The 16,256-nt window shown below is 46.2% G+C and overlaps 1 protein-coding gene across 1 annotated transcript in view; it reads left to right on the forward strand.

Annotated features, from left to right (window-relative positions):
- LOC106606243 (rho GTPase-activating protein 44) overlaps window positions 1-16,256 on the forward strand; it is a 111,947-nt gene that overhangs the window by 84,665 nt on the left and 11,026 nt on the right. The window contains 4 exon segments of the mRNA XM_045719723.1: window positions 178-361; window positions 5,764-5,781; window positions 6,327-6,524; window positions 15,897-16,042. Of these exon segments, the coding sequence (XP_045575679.1) occupies window positions 178-361; window positions 5,764-5,781; window positions 6,327-6,524; window positions 15,897-16,042 (546 nt within the window).

Consider the following 16,256-nt stretch of genomic DNA (forward strand, 5'->3'; position numbering starts at 1 on the left):
CACACACACACACACACACACACACACACACACACACACACACACACACACACACACACACACACACACACACACACACATGCATGCTCAAACACACACATACACACACATACCTGCAGTCACACACTGTCTTTAGGATCCTGAACTAATTGGTTCCTCTGTCTTCCTCTCCTATAGATATTGAGTTTAATCTGACTGGCTGCTACGGCAGTCCTGTCCACACCAACCACAACTCAAACTACAGCTCCATGCCTTCTCCAGACATGGACCAATCAGAACGCAAGCTGCCGCATGACCATGGTAGACGCCCACTCAGCGTTGCCACTGACAACATGATGCTGGAATTCTACAAGAAGGATGGGTAGGCTGCTGCTGAGTGCAAGCTGCTCTATCCATCCTCCCTCGTTCTCTCACTCTCTCTGTTTCTCTCTTTACTCTGTCTATCTGTTTCTTCACTCTCTCTCTCTCTGTTTCTCTCTTCACTCTCTCTCTGTTTCTCTCTTCACTCTCTCTGTTTCTCTCTGTTTCTCCACTCACTCTCTCTCTGTTTCTCTCTTCACTCTCTCTGTTTCTCTCTGTTTCTTCACTCTCTCTCTCTCTGTTTCTCTCTTCACTCTCTCTGTTTCTCTCTGTTTCTTCACTCTCTCTCTCTCTGTTTCTCTCTTCACTCTCTCTCTGTTTCTCTCCTCTCTCTGTCTCTCTTCTCTGTCTCCCTCTCTCTGTTTCTCTCTCTTCTCTCTTCCTCTCTCTCTCTTCCTCTCTCTCTCTCTTCCTTTCTCTCTCTTTCTCGCTCTCTCTTTCTCTCCCTCTCTCTCTTCCTCTCTCTGTCTTCCTCTCTCTCTTCCTCTCTCTCTCTCGCTCTCTCTTTTCCTTTCTCTCTTCCTCTCTCTGTTCTCATGCAGCATCTAAACCCACATGATGTCACCCACACCTTCTCTTCTCTCTGTTGGTTTTTTAAAGTCTTGAGCCAGAACCTCGAGGAACAGATTGCTAGTTTGTTAAAGACACACGACTCAGGCAGAGTATTTACATAATGAACTAGATCTTTAAAGGTTTAACGAAGCATCTTTGAAAAAACGAAATTCATTCTATGAAGGTCTTATGAAGGGTTTATGAAGGCTTCTTAAAGCCTTTAAAGGGAGACTTCTCCAGCACCAAACCAGCGTCTACATACAGTATGTGAAAACACAGCGTCTCTATGATCTGTGGTTAAAAAGACTAGAAGACAGGCCCGTTAAAAAGGCTTTGTGACATCACAGGGTAGGTTGAAAGTAAAAACCTGTGATTTTCAAAACCGGTATTTAGTTTCGAGCCCAATGGAGGGGATTTTCTTGCTCCAAACATCACTGAGAATCTCATAGTGTTGGAAAATCACTTTTTGTAATGTTTAAACTTTAGATGATGTCATCAGGTAGAACTTTTTAACGTAATATTTTAGTTTCAACAAAACGCGCCGTTTTCACAAAGTGGTGGAATATCCCTTTAAGTGGTTGTTCATCTACAGTAGAAGTCTCAGTAGAACACAGAAGGAGGGTAGATATCTGCCCTGTCAATCATCCTCTCATCCAATCAGCTGTCAGCTTTATCAGCCCTCATCTAGAGAGGAGGGATACCTTAGGAATGCAAACACACCTTATTTAAAATAGTCCACACACACCTTGTTTAAATAGTCCCGGCCTGGTGAGTGGCGCCGTCTCTATGGCAACACGGCAGCAGTGATAGAGGTTGCTTCTAGTTGCTTCTTCGCATTCTCCTGAGATCTACACACACACACACACACACACACGCGCACACTCACACCATGCACGCACACACAAACACAAACTCACACCACACACGCATACGCTTACACCTAGTCTATCTTTCTCAGTCTGGAACGTCACCTGCCCTCCCTGACTCACCAAGTGGAAAATCACTGGCAGACAGGCGAAAATCCTCCCTCACAGAAATAGTCTCGGAGAACCAGACATTGGAGCAACGTTGGAGCAACGTTGGAGCAACGGCACAAGGTCTGGGCAGAATGTTAGATTCTCTCTGACATTTAGAAAGGGGAAAACAGACAGACGACTCTCCCGACGAATCACAAGTTTGGGTAGGCGGAGCTTAACATTTGGGCGGGAGTTGTGCTGATGTTTAGCTAGGGCAACAAGCGGATGCAGCAGTGACATCACCGCCGACCCGCTTCCCATTTACAATTCAACATCTCTGTCCCAACTGACGGCCAAACTTCTACAGACGTGTAAACCCGTAACGCTGGAACGTTGAGGGAGGCAACCCATCTGTCCATAGAGACTGTCACAATGAAACTGTCCAGAGAGACTGTCACAGGGAGACCGTCCAGAGAGACTGTCACAGGGAGACCGTCCAGAGAGACTGTCACAGGGAGACCGTCCAGAGAGACTGTCACAGGGAGAGTGTCCAGAGAGACTGTCACAGGGAGACCGTCCAGAGAGACTGTCACAGGGAGACCGTCCAGAGAGACTGTCACAGGGAGACCGTCCAGAGAGACTGTCACAGGGAAACTGTCCAGAGAGACTGTCACAATGAAACTGTCCAGAGAGACTGTCACAGGGAGACCGTCCAGAGAGACTGTCACAGGGAAACTGTCCAGAGAGACTGTCACAGGGAGACCGTCCAGAGAGACTGTCATAGGGAGACCGTCCAGAGAGACTGTCACAGGGAAACTGTCCAGAGAGACTGTCACAGAGAGACTGTCCAGAGAGACTGTCACAGAGAGACTGTCCAGAGAGACTGTCACTGGGAGACCGTCCAGAGAGACTGTCACAGGGAGACCGTCCAGAGAGACTGTCACAGAGACAGAGGAGACAGACAGATTTACTCTTTCCAATTGATATATCATTTTCTCACCACACACTTCAACCCCAAACAGTTCTCCGTGTGAGACGCTGGTAGAAAATATAGTTATTATCCATTCAGGATAATGACCAGTTTTGTAACTGCGGCGGTTATCAAAGGCAGGCTATTGTTTCTGTGTTGGACTGAGGAGAGTTGTGACGATGCGTTTGTCTTTGCGTGTGAGTCCACTCCAGAGAACTCAGCTTGGCTTAATTACTGTATTAACAAACGAGGCACTAATTTCCTCTTGGTAGGACAGTGCAGGCTAGTCATTTGGTCTGCCATGTCCCAATACCTCTGAACCCCTCTATTCCCTGTCACTGTGTATCTCATCCCCCGAATACAGACAACACTGTAGCCCTGTATCCCACTAGCCTTCCACACTAGCCACTTCCAATGGTCCCCTCTGTAGCCCACTAGCCTTCCACACTAGCCACTTCCAATGGTCCCCTCTGTACCCACTAGCCTTCCACACTAGCCACTTCCAATGGTCCCCTCTGTAGCCCACTAGCCTTACACACTAGCCACTTCCAATGGTCCCCTCTGTAGCCCACTAGCCTTCCACACTAGCCACTTCCAATGGTCCCCTCTGTAGACCACTAGCCTTCCACACTAGCCACTTCCAGTGGTCCCCTCTGTAGCCCACTAGCCTTCCACACTAGCCACTTCCAATGGTCCCCTCTGTAGCTCACTGGCCTTCCACACTAGCCCCTTCTACAGGTCCCCTCTGTAGGCCCCTAGACTTCTACACTAGGCCCTTCTACACTCAGCACATTCCAATCTCCACACTAGTCACTGGCATAGCCCTCTATGTATCTCTCTAACCCTCTATGTTGTTCCCTAACCCTCTATGTAGCTTCATAACCCTCTATGTAGCTCCTTAACCCTCTATGTAGCTCCCTAGCCCTCTATGTAGCTCCCTAGCCCTCTATGTACCTCTATAACCCTCTATGTAGCTCGCTAACCGTCTACGGTCGTGGCCAAAAGTTTTGAAAATGACACAAATATTAATTTCCACAAAGTTTGCTGCTTCAGGGTTTTTAGATATTTTTGTCAGATGTTACTATGAAATACTGAAGTATAATTACAAGCATTTCATAAGTGTCAAAGGCTTTTATTGACAATTACATGAAGTTGATGCAAAGAGTCAATATTTCCAGTGTTGACCCTTCTTTTTCAAGACCTCTGCAATCCGCCCTGGCATTCTGTCAATTAACTTCTGGGCCACATACTGACTGATGGCAGCCCATTCTTGCATAATCAATGCTTGGAGTTTGTCAGAATTTGTTTTTTTTTGTTTGTCCACCCACCTCTTGAGGATTGACCACAAGCTTTCAATGGGATTAAGGTCTGGGGAGTTTCCTGGCCATGGACCCAAAATATCGATGTTTTGTTCCCCGAGCCACTTAGTTATCACCTTTGCCTTATGGCAAGGTGCTCCATCATGCTGGAAAAGGCATTGTTCGTCACCAAACTGTTCCTGGATGGTTGGGAGAAGTTGCTCTCGGAGGATGTGTTGGTACCATTCTTTATTCATGGCTGTGTTCTTAGGCAAAATTGTGAGTGAGCCCACTCCCTTAGCTGAGAAGCAACCCCACACATGAATGGTCTCAGGATGCTTTACTGTTGGCATGACACAGGACTGATGGTAGCACTCACCTTGTCTTCTCCGGACAAGCTTTTTCCCGGATGCCCCAAACAATCGGAAAGGGGATATATCAGAGAAAATTACTTTACCCCAGTCCTCAGCAGTCCAATCCGTGTACCTTTTGCAGAATATCAGTCTGTCCCTGATGTTTTTCCTGGAGAGAAGTGGCTTCTTTGCTGCCCTTCTTGACACCAGGCCATCCTCCAAAAGTCTTTGCCTCACTGTGCGTGCAGACGCACTCACACCCGCCTGCTGCCATTACTGAGCAAGCTCTGTACTGGTGGTGCCCCGATCCTGCAGCTGAATCAACTTTAGGAGACGGTCCTGGCGCTTGCTGGACTTTCTTGGGCGCCCTGAAGCCTTCTTCACAACAATTGAACCGCTCTCCTTGAAGCTCTTGATGATCCGATAAATGGTTGATTTAGGTGCAATCTTACTGGCAGCAATATCTTTGCCTGCGAAGCCCTTTTTGTGCAAAGCAATGATGACGGCACGTGTTTTCTTGCAGGTAACCATGGTTGACAGAGAGGAAGAACAATGATTCCAAGCACCACCCTCCTTTTGAAGCTTCCAGTCTGTTAATTCGAACTCAATCAACATGACAGAGTGATCTCCAGCCTTGTCCTCGTCAACACTCACACCTGTGTTAACGAGAGAATCACTGACATGATGTCAGCTGGTCCTTTTGTGGCAGGGCTGAAATGCAGTGGACATGTTTTTGGGGGATTCAGTTCATTTGCATGGCAAAGAGGGACTTTGCAATTAATTGCAATTCATCTGATCACCCTTCATAACATTCTGTAGTATATGCAAATTGCCATCATACAAACTGAGGCAGCAGACTTTGTGAAAATGTATATTTGTGTCATTCTCAAAACGTTTGGCCACGACTGTATGTATCTCCCTAACCCTCTATGTAGCTCCCTAACCCCTATGTAGCTCCCTAACCCTCTATGTAGCTCCCTAGCCATCTATGTAGCTCCCTAACCCTTTATGTAACTCCCTAACCCTCTATGCAGCTCCATAACCCTCTATTTAGCTCCCTAGCCCTCTATGTAGCTCCCTAGCCCTCTATGTAGCTCCCTAGCCCTCTATGTAGCTTAGCTCCCTAACCCTCTATGTAGCTCCCTAACCCTCTATGTAGCTCCCTAACCCTCTATCTAGCTCCATAGCCCTCTAAACTAGCCTCTGTGTATGAATAGAAAATGAACAGAATGTGTCTCTTACGTGCCTCTCATTTCTTTGCCCCGTCAAAGCAGCATAAGGAAAATACAAAGGTACTGTATGGGTCCTCCTCTAGTCCTGACCTCCTCCTCCTCTAGTCCTGACCTCCTCCTCCTCTAGTCCTGACCTCCTCCCCCTCTAGTCCTGACCTCCTCCTCCTCTAGTCCCCTGACCTCCTCCTCTAGTCCTGACCTCCTCCTCTAGTCCTGACCTCCTCCTCCTGTAGTCCTGACCTCCTCCTCCTCCAGTCCTGTTCTCCTCCTCCAGTCCTGACCTCCTCCTCCAGTCCTGACCTCCTCCTCCAGTCCTGACCTCCTCCTCCTCTAGTCCTGACCTCCTCCTCCTCTAGTCCTGACCTCCTCCTCCTCTAGTCCTGACCTCCTCCTCCTCCAGTCCTGACCTCCTCCTCCTCTAGTCCTGACCTCCTCCTCCTCTAGTCCTGACCTCCTCCTCCTCTAGTCCTGACCTCCTCCTCCTCTAGTCCTGACCTCCTCTAGTCGACCTCCTCCTGTCAACTCTCTATTTCTCTACAGTTTGTTTTGTTTTTTAATCGTCTTGTCTGACCGTCTCTTGTTTTATGTGTCTCTGTCCCTCCCAGTATGGGTGTCCGGGTGATGGACACATCCTGGGTGTCCCGTAAGGGTTCGTCCACCCTGGCCCGTAAGGCCTCGTCCACCCCTCCCAGTGTCCAGGGTCCTGGCTCCCCTGCTGACCACTCCCTCATCCTGGAGCAGCCTGGAGAGCTGGCCCAGTCCCCCTCACCCCCACCTCAACCTGGGGAAAGGGACCGGATCGGGTAAGTCCCCACCACCACCACCACCATGGAGGATTCCTCCTCTCCACCTTCCTCCCGTCTTCATCATCATCATCATCTTCACCAGCTCTCCATGACTTGTCTTGAAGTATTTGAGCCGTTGTTGTTGTTGTTGTGTTGTTGTTGTTATACGTCTCACAGACTTGTTAATCTCGTCTCATCTCTGACATGATTTGGGGTTCTTTCCTGTTTGTCTGTTTCTCCTCGTCTGTCCCTCCACTTCACCGTTGTCATTTAGTCTGTCAGGTTTATAAAGAGGGGCTAGCTAAAGTTCCTTCAGTTTTGAGAGAGTACACTATGGTTTATAGCCCACCTTAAGTTTTCATACACACTTTATTTGAAGTACATACGTTTACGTTTTCCTTATTTAAATGTGACATATCATTTCACTCCACAAGTCTCAGACAGCATGTAATTATTCAACCTGATCCCTGCGATGTGGTGTGGCTTGAGTTGACCTCTGTTGCCATGGCTACTTGGTTTTCTGCTGACACACACTGAGTGACTTTGACCGTTTTGATTTCTACTCTCATCTTAAACCGCACCAGTTATTAATACAATCCATCACAGTTCATATCACATTAAAGTGGCAATCTGGGATTGATTCATCTATTTTGTTATTGTTTGAATTAATAATGGCTGCATCCATGTGAAATGTTGCTCCTGTGTTGCAGAAAGGCTGTTTATAAGATGTGCTTGGTTCTGGCTTGTGACTGGTTTATTCTCCTTCCTGCTCTGTTGCTCTTTCAGCCAATGGAGATGAAAGGGTTTTGTGTCTGTCTCACACTGCCCTGGGCTGGCGGAGGGAACTTTATAACATTATATGTTGAATTTGTGTCTGAGTGGGCCCATATTAGAGTCATTCAGCATCTCAGAGTAGGAGTGATGGTCTAGGATCAGTTTAGCCTTTAAGCTCGTAATGATTATTATTACCTGGACAGGGTGACCTGATCCTAGATCAGCACTCCTACTCTGAGACGCTTTCTGAATATGTGCCGTGGTCAAACATAAAGGCCAATCTCAGGCTACTACATACTGTAGAGGTCAAAGCCAATTGGGTTATCCTCCCTTCTAGTTCGTTAGAGACTGTTTCACCATAGCCTCTTGCAGTGTGAAGACACGTTGATCACAGAGGGAGTTTTACAGGCTCCACAGCAGCCCTCTTTTCTTTCCTTTGGGAATCCCTTTTTCTTTTGCTTTGTTGTTCTTTCTGCTTGTTGTTTCTCTTCACAAAGCTGACTGCAGTCTGTGTGCTTGGCTTAGTTCACTCCCCACCGTACGTTTGTCTTCTCCGCACCAGAAAACAAACACTGATTTTTAATTTTAATCTGGATTAGACACTAACTAACTACCTACCAACCTAACTAACACCTCAGTAATCACAACAAGAACCATCTCGCACCGCCGCCATCAACACTGCTACCACCACCACCACCTCCACCACCACTGCTACCACCACCACCACCTCCACCACCACTGCTACCCCCACCACCTCCACCAACACTGCTACCACCACCACCACCACCTCCACCACCACTGCTACCACCACCACCACCACCACCTCCACCACCACTGCTACCACCACCACCACCTCCACCACCACTGCTACCCCCACCACCTCCACCAACACTGCTACCACCACCACCACCACCTCCACCACCACTGCTACCACCACCACCACCACCACCTCCACCAACACTGCTACCATCACTGCTACCACCACCACCTCCACCAACACTGCTACCACCACCACCACCTCCACCACCACTGCTACCATCACTGCTACCACCACTACCTCCACCAACACTGCTACCACCTCCACCAACACTGCTACCACCACCACCTCCACCACCACTGCTACCACCACCACCACCTCCACCAACACTGCTACCACCACCACCTCCACCAACACTGCTACCACCACCACCACCACCTCCACCACCACTGCTACCACCACTACCACCTCCACCAACACTGCTACCACCACCACCACCACCTCCACCACCACTGCTACCACCACTACCTCCACCAACACTGCTACCACCTCCACCAACACTGCTACCACCACCACCACCTCCACCACCACTGCTACCTCCACCACCACTGCTACCACCACCACCACCACCTCCACCACCACTGCTACCATCACTGCTACCACCACCTCCACCACCACTGCTACCATCACTGCTACCACCACTACCTCCACCAACACTGCTACCACCACCACCAACACTGCTACCACCACTACCTCCACCAACACTGCTACCACCACCACCAACACTGCTACCACCTCCACCAACACTGCTACCACCTCCACCTCCACCAACACTGCTACCACCACCACCTCCACTGCTACCACCACCACCACCTCCACCAACACTGCTACCACCACCGCCGCTGCCGTGTCTCCCTCCCTCTGTTCAGCTACAGGTCTTTCTTCTTTGTTCTGTTCTTTATATACCTACAGCTCAGACGACGTGTCGCCCAATCGGCCGGACTCCTCTCATGTCTACCCTCCCCCCGGGCCAGGGGAGGAGCGGCCGCCCCCTCCCTACCCCACCTCCACCCTACCCCACCCCGCCCCCCACCACTTCTACCCCCACCCCAAGGTCCTACCCTGTCCTCGCCCCGTGGCCCCAGGGCCAGAGTCCCAGCCCCCCGGCTCCCCTCCTCTCCCGCTGCGCTGGTCTGGCTTCACCCCCCCTCTCCCGCCTCCCACCTCCTCCTCTTCCTCCTCCTCTTCCTCGCTTGACATCAACTCGAACCCCAAACCCAGCTGCCTGCATTTCCCCTCCAAACATGCCCTCCCGCACGGCCACCCGCTGCCAGGTGACATGTCGCTGCCGCCTCATGCTCCCCTGCCCCCCGATATGGCTAAGGCCTCGCCCCTCTACATGAAAACCCCCCTGGTACTGGCCCGTCATGACCTGTCCCTGGGCATGAGCATGGGCAACCCCCCTAGCCTGCTGTCCTCCGCCGCCCCGCTGTGGGCTACATGTCCCTGTGCCAGAGAGAGAGGACTCCCCAGGCTGACTAGGTAAATACAATGCCTGCCTGCCTGCTCGTCTGCCCTGCAGCTGTCCTGCCTACCTGCTGCCTGCCCTGACACTGAGACAGACATACAGACAGGCAAACAGATGCAGGAGGGTATGGAGACACCACCCACTACACCACAGAGAGAGAGAGAGAGAGAGAGAGCAGAGAGAGAGCAGAGAGAGAGAGAGCAGAGAGAGAGCAGAGAGAGCGAGAGCGTGGGCTTACCAGCTCTTCTTCCAGGTGGCCACATGTCCTGTCCATGTCCTTTATCTTGCTGGCTCATATTTTTGCTGATCCCCAATCCCATATCTCAGAATCTGTAACATTCACGTTGCCAGGGGATGCCTCTCCAGGGAGTTGCCTAGCAACTGAGGATATTACTGCCTTTTGCACAGAACAGAAAATAAATAAATGCATGAATAACACTGCATATGGTTATCTACAAGCATATTAATGTATTACTAATGTAGTTTAAATCGTAGTGAAGGTTTTTCTGGTCAACTGATGCACAACTTTTGGATATTCCAAACTCATAATTGTTTACTATATCAAGTCAATCAGAAGACCAGGAAGTCAATCAGAAAATCAGGAAGTCAATCAGAAAATCAGGAAGTCATTCAGAAGACTAGGAAGTCAATCAGAAGACCATGAAGTCAATCAGAAGACCATGAAGTCAATCAGAAGACCAGGACATCAATCAGAAGACCAGGAAATCAATCAGAAGATCAGGAAATCAATCAGAAAACCAGGAAATCAACCAGAAGATCAAGAAATCAATCAGAGGATCAGGAAGTCAATAAGAAGATCTGGAAGTCAATCAGAAGATGAGGACTTTTCTGGGGAATAGAATATCCAAGTCTTGTGCTCAAGTGATGTCCCTTGTGATCCATAGTCACCATCCAATGACCTGGGAGTGGGAAGTTCAGGCTCATCAATCCACAGTCACCATCCAATGACATGGGAGTGGGAAGTTCAGGCTCAGAAATCCACAGTCACCATCCAATGACCTGGGAGTGGGAAGTTCAGGCTCAGAAATCCACAGTCACCATCCAATGACCTGGGAGTGGGAAGTTCAGGCTCATCAATCCACAGTCACCATCCAATGACATGGGAGTGGGAAGTTCAGGCTCAGCAATCCACAGTCACCATCCAATGACATGGGAGTGGGAAGTTCAGGCTCAGCAATCCACAGTCACCATCCAATGATGTGTATATAGTCTAGTGAGTGTGTATATAGTCTAGTGAGTGTGTATATAGTCTAGTGAGTGTGTATATAGTCTAGTGAGTGTGTATATAGTCTAGTGAGTGTATATAGTCTAGTGAGTGTGTATATAGTCCAGTGAGTGTGTGTATAGTCTATTGAGTGGTATATATAGTCTAGTGAGTGTGTATATAGTCTAGTGAGTGTATATAGTCTAGTGAGTGTGTATATAGTCTAGTGAGTGTGTGTATAGTCTATTGAGTGGTATATATAGTCTAGTGAGTGTGTATATAGTCTAGTGAGTGTGTATATAGTCTAGTGAGTGTGTGTATAGTCTATTGAGTGGTATATATAGTCTAGTGAGTGTGTATATAGTCTAGTGAGTGTGTATATAGTCTAGTGAGTGTATATAGTCTAGTGAGTGTGTATATAGTCCAGTGAGTGTGTGTATAGTCTATTGAGTGGTATATATAGTCTAGTGAGTGTGTATATAGTCTAGTGAGTGTATATAGTCTAGTGAGTGTGTATATAGTCTAGTGAGTGTGTGTATAGTCTATTGAGTGGTATATATAGTCTAGTGAGTGTGTATATAGTCTAGTGAGTGTGTGTATAGTCTATTGAGTGGTATATATAGTCTATTGAGTGGTATATATAGTCTAGTGAGTGTGTATATAGTCCAGTGAGTGTGTGTATAGTCTATTGAGTGGTATATATAGTCTAGTGAGTGTGTATATAGTCTAGTGAGTGTATATATAGTCTAGTGAGTGTGTATATAGTTTAGTGAGTGTGTATATATAGTCTAGCGAGGGTATATAGTGTAGTGAGTGTGTATATAGTGTAGTGAGTGTGTATATAGTCTAGTGAGTGTGTATATAGTCCAGTGAGTGTGTATATAGTCTAGAAAGTGTGTATATATAGTCTAGCGAGTGTATATAGTCTAGTGAGTGTGTATATAGTCTAGAGAGTGTGTATATATAGTCTAACGAGTGTATATAGTCTAGTGAGTGTATATATAGTCTAGCGAGTGTATATAGTCTAGTGAGTGTATATATATATATAGTCTAGTGAGTGTATATATATAGTCTAGTGAGTGTATATATATATATATATATATAGTCTAGTGAGTGTGTATATAGTTTAGTGAGTGTGTATATATAGTCTAGCGAGTGTATATAGTCTAGCGAGTGTTCAGGCTCAGAAATCCACAGTCACCATCCAATGACATGGGAGTGGGAAGTTCAGGCTCAGAAATCCACAGTCACCATCCAATGACATGGGAGTGGGAAGTTCAGGCTCAGCAATCACAGTCCTCCAATGATGGGAGTGTGAAGTTCAGGCTCAGCAATCCACAGTCACCATCCAATGACATGGGAGTGGGAAGTTCAGGCTCATCAATCCACAGTCACCATCCAATGATGTGTATATAGTCTAGTGAGTGTGTATATAGTCTAGTGAGTGTGTATATAGTCTAGTGAGTGTGTATATAGTCTAGTGAGTGTATATATAGTCTAGTGAGTGTGTATATAGTCTAGTGAGTGTATATAGTCTAGTGAGTGTGTATATAGTCTAGTGAGTGTGTGTATAGTCTATTGAGTGGTATATATAGTCTAGTGAGTGTGTATATAGTCTAGTGAGTGTGTGTATAGTCTATTGAGTGGTATATATAGTCTAGTGAGTGTGTATATAGTCTAGTGAGTGTGTATATAGTCTAGTGAGTGTATATAGTCTAGTGAGTGTGTATATAGTCCAGTGAGTGTGTGTATAGTCTATTGAGTGGTATATATAGTCTAGTGAGTGTGTATATAGTCTAGTGAGTGTATATAGTCTAGTGAGTGTGTATATAGTCTAGTGAGTGTGTGTATAGTCTATTGAGTGGTATATATAGTCTAGTGAGTGTGTATATAGTCTAGTGAGTGTGTGTATAGTCTATTGAGTGGTATATATAGTCTAGTGAGTGTGTATATAGTCTAGTGAGTGTGTATATAGTCTAGTGAGTGTATATAGTCTAGTGAGTGTGTATATAGTCCAGTGAGTGTGTGTATAGTCTATTGAGTGGTATATATAGTCTAGTGAGTGTGTATATAGTCTAGTGAGTGTATATAGTCTAGTGAGTGTGTATATAGTCTAGTGAGTGTGTGTATAGTCTATTGAGTGGTATATATAGTCTAGTGAGTGTGTATATAGTCTAGTGAGTGTGTGTATAGTCTATTGAGTGCTATATATAGTCTATTGAGTGGTATATATAGTCTAGTGAGTGTGTATATAGTCTAGAGAGTGTGTATATATAGTCTAACGAGTGTATATAGTCTAGTGAGTGTATATATAGTCTAGCGAGTGTATATAGTCTAGCGAGTGTATATAGTCTAGCGAGTGTATATAGTCTAGCGAGTGTATATAGTCTAGTGAGTGTGTATATAGTCTAGTGAGTGTATATATATTGTCTAGTGAGTGTGTATATAGTCTAGCGAGTGTGTATATATAGTCTAGCGAGTGTATATAGTCTAGCGAGTGTGTATATAGTCTAGAGAGTGTGTATATATAGTCTAACGAGTGTATATAGTCTAGTGAGTGTATATATAGTCTAGCGAGTGTATATAGTCTAGCGAGTGTATATAGTCTAGCGAGTGTATATAGTCTAGCGAGTGTATATAGTCTAGCGAGTGTATATAGTCTAGTGAGTGTGTATATAGTCTAGTGAGTGTATATATATTGTCTAGTGAGTGTATATATAGTCTAGTGAGTGTGTATATAGTCTAGTGAGTGTATATAGTCTAGTGAGTGTGTGTATATAGTCTAATGAGTGTGTATATAGTCCAGTGAGTGTGTGTATAGTCTATTGAGTGTGTATAAAATCTAGTGAGTGTGTATATAGTCTAGTGAGTGTGTATATAGTCTAGTGAGTGTATATATATAGTCTAGTGAGTGTGTGTGTATATATATATATATATATATATATATATATATATATATATATAGTCTAGTGCGTGTGTATATAGTCTAGTGAGTGTATTTATATAGTCTAGTGAGTGTGGTTCAGGTCAGTGCAAGATAGTTTGGGTAATTGACTATTTAGCAGTGTCCAGTGTCCTGTGTCCAGTGTTCCAGTAGAGTCAATACCACTAGACGTAGTAGGGCAGCAGGAGTCATACCACTTCTGTCTATGTCACAGTCTCAAATGGCACCCTATTCCGTACATAGTAGCACTACTTTGGACAAGGGGCCATAGAGCTCTGGTCAAAAGTAGTGCACTACTTTGGATAAGAGGCCATAGAGATCTGGTCAAAAGTAGTGCACTATGTAGTGAATAGGGTGCCACTTGGGACGCCGCCTACGTCAACATTTCAGAAGCAGCCTGCTTGGTGATGTTCCCTTCCGCTCTCTGTGACTCCTCATTCACACAAACCCCTATACTGTTCACACTGGTAGACTCTAGTGTCCCCTATACTTTTCACACTGGTAGACTCTAGTGTCCCCTATACTGTTCACACTGGTAGACTCTAGTGTCCCCTATACTGTTCACACTGGTAGACTCCTAGTGTCCCCTATACTGTTCACACTGGTAGACTCTAGTGTCCCCTATACTGTTCACACTGGTAGACTCTAGTGTCCCCTATACTGTTCACACTGGTAGACTCTAGTGTCCCCTATACTGTTCACACTGGTAGACTCTAGTGTCCCCTATACTGTTCACACTGGTAGACTCTAGTGTCCCCTATACTGTTCACACTGGTAGAGTCTAGTGTCCCCTATACTGTTCACACTGGTAGACTCTAGTGTCCCCTATACTGTTCACACTGGTAGACTCTAGTGTCCCCTATACTGTTCACACTGGTAGACTCTAGTGTCCCCTATACTGTTCACACGGGTAGACTCTAGTGTCCCCTATACTGTTCACACTGGTAGACTCTAGTGTCCCCTATACTGTTCACACTGGTAGACTCTAGTGTCCCCTATACTGTTCACACGGGTAGACTCTAGTGTCCCCTATACTGTTCACACTGGTAGACTCTAGTGTCCCCTATACTTTTCACACTGGTAGACTCTAGTGTCCCCTATACTGTTCACACTGGTAGACTCTAGTGTCCCCTATACTGTTCACACTGGTAGACTCTAGTGTCCCCTATACTGTTCACACTGGTAGACTCTAGTGTCCCCTATACTGTTCACACTGGTAGACTCTAGTGTCCCCTATACTGTTCACACTGGTAGACTCTAGTGTCCCCTATACTGTTCACACTGGTAGACTCTAGTGTCCCCTATACTGTTCACACTGGTAGACTCTAGTGTCCCCTATACTGTTCACACTGGTAGAGTCTAGTGTCCCCTATACTGTTCACACTGGTAGACTCTAGTGTCCCCTATACTGTTCACACGGGTAGACTCTAGTGTCCCCTATACTGTTCACACGGGTAGACTCTAGTGTCCCCTATACTGTTCACACTGGTAGACTCTAGTGTCCCCTATACTGTTCACACTGGTAGACTCTAGTGTCCCCTATACTGTTCACACTGGTAGACTCTAGTGTCCCCTATACCCTCTGAAGTACACACTCTCTAGTGACCCCTATATAGGTGTTGAAGGATTGATATGATGGGAGCTAGCCATAATTTTTATTATTACCAGTCAGTAACTACAGCAACACAACAGACGCAGATACTATGTAGTAGGTTACAGCAACACAACAGACGCAGATACTATGTAGTAGGTTACAGCAACACAACAGACCCAGATACTATGTAGTAGGTTACAGCAACACAACAGACGCAGATACTATGTAGTAGGTTACAGCAACACAACAGACCCAGATACTATGTAGTAGGTTACAGCAACACAACAGACCCAGATACTATGTAGTAGGTTACAGCAACACAACAGACCCAGATACTATGTAGTAGGTTGGAGACCACTGACATTAAGGTTATATGATGATGATGATTATGATGATGACAATTAAGAAGGGCTCCCTTGTAAAAGAGACCTTATTCTCAGTGGACCCTGTTAAAATAATGGTCAAATAAATGAAGGACGTTTTCTGTAGCGATGATGTTGCGATGTAGTTTGACATCTATCTATAAGTGAACAGTGACAACAGCCTAACATCCTCTCTCCTTCACCAGTACACTGAGGAGTAAGGAGAGCTCTCCAGTGATTGGTCACAAGGGGGTGCAGGTGGCAGGTCCGACGGTGCCCCCTGGTGCTGGCCAGCAGAGCTGCAGCCAGTCGCCCCATTCCACAGAACACAGCCCACACACCATGCGCAAAGGTCAGCGGTTCAACGTCACAGTCGGATCAATATCTTTGGATTCTTGTTGTTTTACCTATACAGCAAACGTATGACTTTGAGCGGGTTTTGGAAGGATTCATAGTAAGCTTGTTGCTGGATTAAGTCCTGAACACGGTCCATAGAGATTCTCCATTCAACATGATCCTTCATGTATTATACATGTCTTATCTAATTTGTTGGTTATCAAAATGTT

This window comes from Salmo salar, chromosome ssa06 (genome assembly GCF_905237065.1).
Source record: "Salmo salar chromosome ssa06, Ssal_v3.1, whole genome shotgun sequence".
Classification (NCBI taxonomy): domain Eukaryota; kingdom Metazoa; phylum Chordata; class Actinopteri; order Salmoniformes; family Salmonidae; genus Salmo; species Salmo salar.